The 4155-nt window shown below is 36.9% G+C and overlaps 1 protein-coding gene across 1 annotated transcript; it reads right to left on the bottom strand.

The window, feature by feature from the left end:
* Positions 1–912: 912 nt before the first annotated feature.
* Positions 913–3230, bottom strand: LOC141718146 (cytochrome P450 CYP736A12-like). Its single transcript, XM_074520523.1, has 2 exons — positions 2482–3230; positions 913–2326 (listed from the first exon to the last, which is right to left on the bottom strand). Exons 1-2 carry the CDS (start codon positions 3151–3153, stop codon positions 1499–1501), a joined length of 1500 nt encoding a protein of 499 aa, XP_074376624.1. The 5' UTR covers positions 3154–3230; the 3' UTR covers positions 913–1498.
* Between the last annotated feature and the right edge of the window lie 925 nt (positions 3231–4155).

The raw sequence follows: 4155 nt of genomic DNA, 5'->3' as shown, positions 1-4155 counted from the left end.
AAAATACAAATTTGAAGATATTATTTTGAAAATATATCTAAAGTATAAAATAAACTTAAGTAATTAATAGATATAAATATATATACATAAAAATGGTATATAGTTATAATAAATATATTAATATATATTGAAACGGTCCGGTTCGACCTTAACGGTCCGGTTTGGAGATGAAAACGAGGTCGAACCGTAAAATAACGGTTTTTATTCACACCAAACCTAGACCAAGTCGAACCGCCGAAAAAATCGTCAAAAGCGGTTTGGTCGGTTTGGTCCGGTCCGGTCCGGTCGGTTTGACTTTTTTTTGCTCACCCCTAATGATAATTATGTATACCTATGAATGACCAAGAGAGTATAAATTATAGATAAATTAACTTAATGTATCTTGAATTTAAAAATGAAATATGATCTATGGCTAAGACCAAAATAGTATACTTAGCTATGAGGAGTACATGAAAAAAATATTATTTAATAAAATTATTAGTTTATGGATTATTGATCAAGGTATAACTCTAATTTAACTTCACATCACTTAGTAGCAAATAATATTTATTAATTTTAATTTCTTACCATGTAAATAAAATTATATTTTTTGATAATAGTACAATTCTTTTTAACTACAAAAATTTGTACTTCAAAAATATATTTTAGTAAAATATACATAAATGTAACTAACTTATAAAGTTATAGATTTTTATTTTTAATTTACAAACCAGGCTGAGCAAACAAGTACCAGTTTGTTTGAATCCCTGGTCCCCTGACTACATTTCTTTGTTTGCTGTGCAGAGCGAAAGAACCGGTAAAGTAATAAATCGTGGTCTTATGAGGACTGTAACAAAGATGCTAGCAGATACCAGGAAGACTTTGAGAAGCCTTTCATCGAGGTGTCTGCTAGAGTCTCAACAGTTCATTGCTTGTTGTGATTGTGGGGAATATTTGAAGAAAGCCGAAACACGTCTTAATGTGGAGATTGAGAGAGTGTCCCACTACTTGGACTCAAAAACTGAAGTGAAAATAACAAATGTGGTGGAGAAGGAAATGATTGAAAGTCATTTTTATTTAAAATTTGTGGTCTTTTCGGGTAATGCCCAGACACTTTTTATTGAAAACAACAGGAGAATTGTATGAGCATTACTCCAGGTTATCGCAATTGGCACTAATGAAAGAGTCAATGGAAGCAATCGGGAAGGTGTTGAGAGGTTTGATGAGCCCGAACAGAGAAAATTTATCTTTACTGTATCCGAGGTACTGGGAAATCTGCCTCTGGTAGACTATTGATCCTAAACCTCAAGATTACATTCACATTAATGCAATAAGATTGTGGCGCAAGCAGCCCGATAAGGAGGACTAATACAGACAACTACATCAATTCTATATCATAATCACCATATTACAATGAATCAAGGAACCCTTTTTTAATAAATCAGAATGAATGAATGAATTTGTGTTAGAGAGAAATGATGAGCCTTTAGGTAATTACTACTTTCTAAGGCTACCGTGTTTAAATACGAATCTTAGGCACCAAGAGCAAGTGTTCGATTCGGGGAATAGTTAGCCCAAACTGCTCAGTCATATCCAAGTCTTCAGCAGATTTGCCGTGCGGTAACTCCCAATCAAAACAATGTAGCAACTGAGCCAACACTAGCTGAACGCTGAGCAACCCCAGTTGCATACCTGGACACCCTCTTCTACCACTACCAAATGGTAAGAGCTCAAAATCACGTCCTCGAAGGTCTATTTTACTCTCAGAAAACCTCTCTGGAATGAATTCTAGAGCATTGTCACCCCACACCTTAGAATCTCGTCCTATAGCCCATGCATTTACAATAATTCGTGACTTCTGAGGGATATGATATCCATTAACTACAATATCCTCCTTAGCTTCATGGGGACCAAGTAACGGTACAATAGGGTGTAGTCTCATACCTTCTCTAATAACCATGTACAGATATTCTAGTTTGGGCAAATCCGTCTCCTCCACCATTCTATCAAGTCCAACAATGGAAGTTAGCTCCTCTTGACATTTTTTCATTGCGCCTGGATGTCTCATTAGTTCTGTTAGTATCCATTCGATTGATGTAAATGAGGTGTCAATTGCTGCTGTAATGATATCGATCATGATGGACTTGATACTGGGTCTGTCAATCAGTTTGGCTAGCTCTTGGTGGTTGATAGAAGCGTTATTTCTAGATAAAGATATCATTTCATCGACAATGTCACGATTATTCTTAAGAGTGCCATTATTCAAATTTTGCTCATGCTCCTCAATAATTAGCTCCAACATTGCATCAAGTTTCTTGCTTGTTGCCTCGTATTTGCGTGACAATCCCTGTAGGAGGCAATGTGTAAATCACGTTAAAACTAGAAAGAGTAAAGAAGCTTAAAAATATGACAGAGATGATACATAGGACCTGAAAAATACTAAGTATGCCATTGTTTAACTGTACAACCAGAAATTATGAAGTTCCTTGACAATATATGTACCTGAAGGTCAAGTGGCTTTAGGGAGGGCACAAAGTCAGCAAGATTAAACTGTCCAGCCAAAGTAAAGGCTTCCGTCATGATGCCCTTGAGATCAAAGCGATCATCTTTGCTTCGTCCTAAAAGGAACCTAAACGTCATGTTCTCAATTAAACCCCCTACCTTATCACTAACATTCACCACCTCACCAGCCACGGCAGCTTTCTTAATGTCCTCCACGACTAAGCCAACCTCATCTCTTCTCATCCCTCGAAAAGAATTAACTTTTGCGGGAGCTAAAAGCTCTTGTACAACAAATTTTCTCACATGCCTCCAGTACGTACCATTGGTAAAACTAATGCCATTGTTACCATATGACATATGTGCAACAGCCTCCATTTGTGGTCGTGCTGCAAAAACACTGTCATGAGTTTTAAGGAAAAGTTGAGCAGCCTCAGGAGACGAGACAACTATAGCTGGCACCGAACCCATGCGTAAAGACATTATAGGACCATACTTCTTGGACAACTCATGGAAGGTGCGGTGGGGAAGGCTGCCCAAACTTAAAAGGCTACCAACAATCGGTAATCCTCTCGGGCCTGGTGGCAGTAGCTTACGCTGCCTGGTGTCGAGTATCCACCAGAATGCAGCTCCAAGGACCAGGAACAGAAATGAAAAAGCCCAGGAAAGTGTCATCGTTGGTTAATTATTTGGAAAAGGATATTATGGTTTTTAAAGATTGAAAGTAACTCAAGTATTGTAATGTAGTTGCTTGTATGTTGTGTGCTGTTTAAAAATGGTAGGAGTTTGGTTTTTATAGCTAGATAAACTGAGCAGCCAAAAATGAACCCACCTAAACCACAAGCAGTATTTCAACTGATTTTGTACCACATGCCTAAAAAAAAATTAAATATAAAATAAAAATTCCATGTGTAGGAAAGCTTCTGCTGGTTTCTTTTCCATTTTTATAAAAATGTTCCCTTCTTGTTTTTTTCTCCTAATATTTTTTTCAACAACACCCACATGCATGTACATGTACATCATATCTATTCAATTATTTCGGTCCTTAGTAATACATTTTTTGAATGCTTATAGAGTGCAAGGAGTTCACAAATCTACTTTTTCTATGCCGATTCCACCCTTCCAGGTCGATTAGACTTCAAGGAAGCAGTTGTATTACAATTATTAATATAATAAAACCAAGTCAAAGTGGCACACAGTAGTGAGGAACCCATTTAGACCGGTTTCTTTTTAAGATACAAATTTCAGCAGATTTTTTGTTATTCCTATTTATTTTCTTTCAATAAAACCCTATTTTTTGGGTGTTTGTGTGTCTCTCCTTGCGGTGTGTGTTTTGTTTTTTTTTTTTGAAATGTTTGTTATGTTTTTATTTAATCATGCTTGGGTTTATCTGGTGATGGATCTGTTGAGGACGAATTTATTGATATTTTTGGTGATCTGCAAAGCCTGCATCGGATCTGGGACGGTGGTGATTATTGGAAAAACTCACCTTTCACAACTAAAGATTGTTTATCTTTCATGGGTTTATACTTTCGACATGTCTATAGCTGCTATCCGGCATGTAGATAGCTGGGGTGCCTTCGGCATGTCTATAGTTGGTGTCCGACATTTAGATAGTTGGGGTGCCGCTTCTCCAATCTCATTTTATGCGATTGGTGTTTCTGAACACTGGGCTAA

This window comes from Apium graveolens, chromosome 4 (genome assembly GCF_009905375.1).
Source record: "Apium graveolens cultivar Ventura chromosome 4, ASM990537v1, whole genome shotgun sequence".
Lineage (NCBI taxonomy): Eukaryota > Viridiplantae > Streptophyta > Magnoliopsida > Apiales > Apiaceae > Apium > Apium graveolens.
This window is presented reverse-complemented; position numbering and strand designations above follow the sequence as displayed.

Coding starts and splice junctions, on each gene's coding strand:
- LOC141718146 (XM_074520523.1), bottom strand. CDS start 3,153: ATGACACTTTCCTGGGCTTTTTCATTTCTGTTCCTGGTCCTTGGAGCT. Junction 2,327..2,481: donor TAAAGCCACTTGACCTTCAG/GTACATATATTG, acceptor TGCCTCCTACAG/GGATTGTCACGCAAATACGA.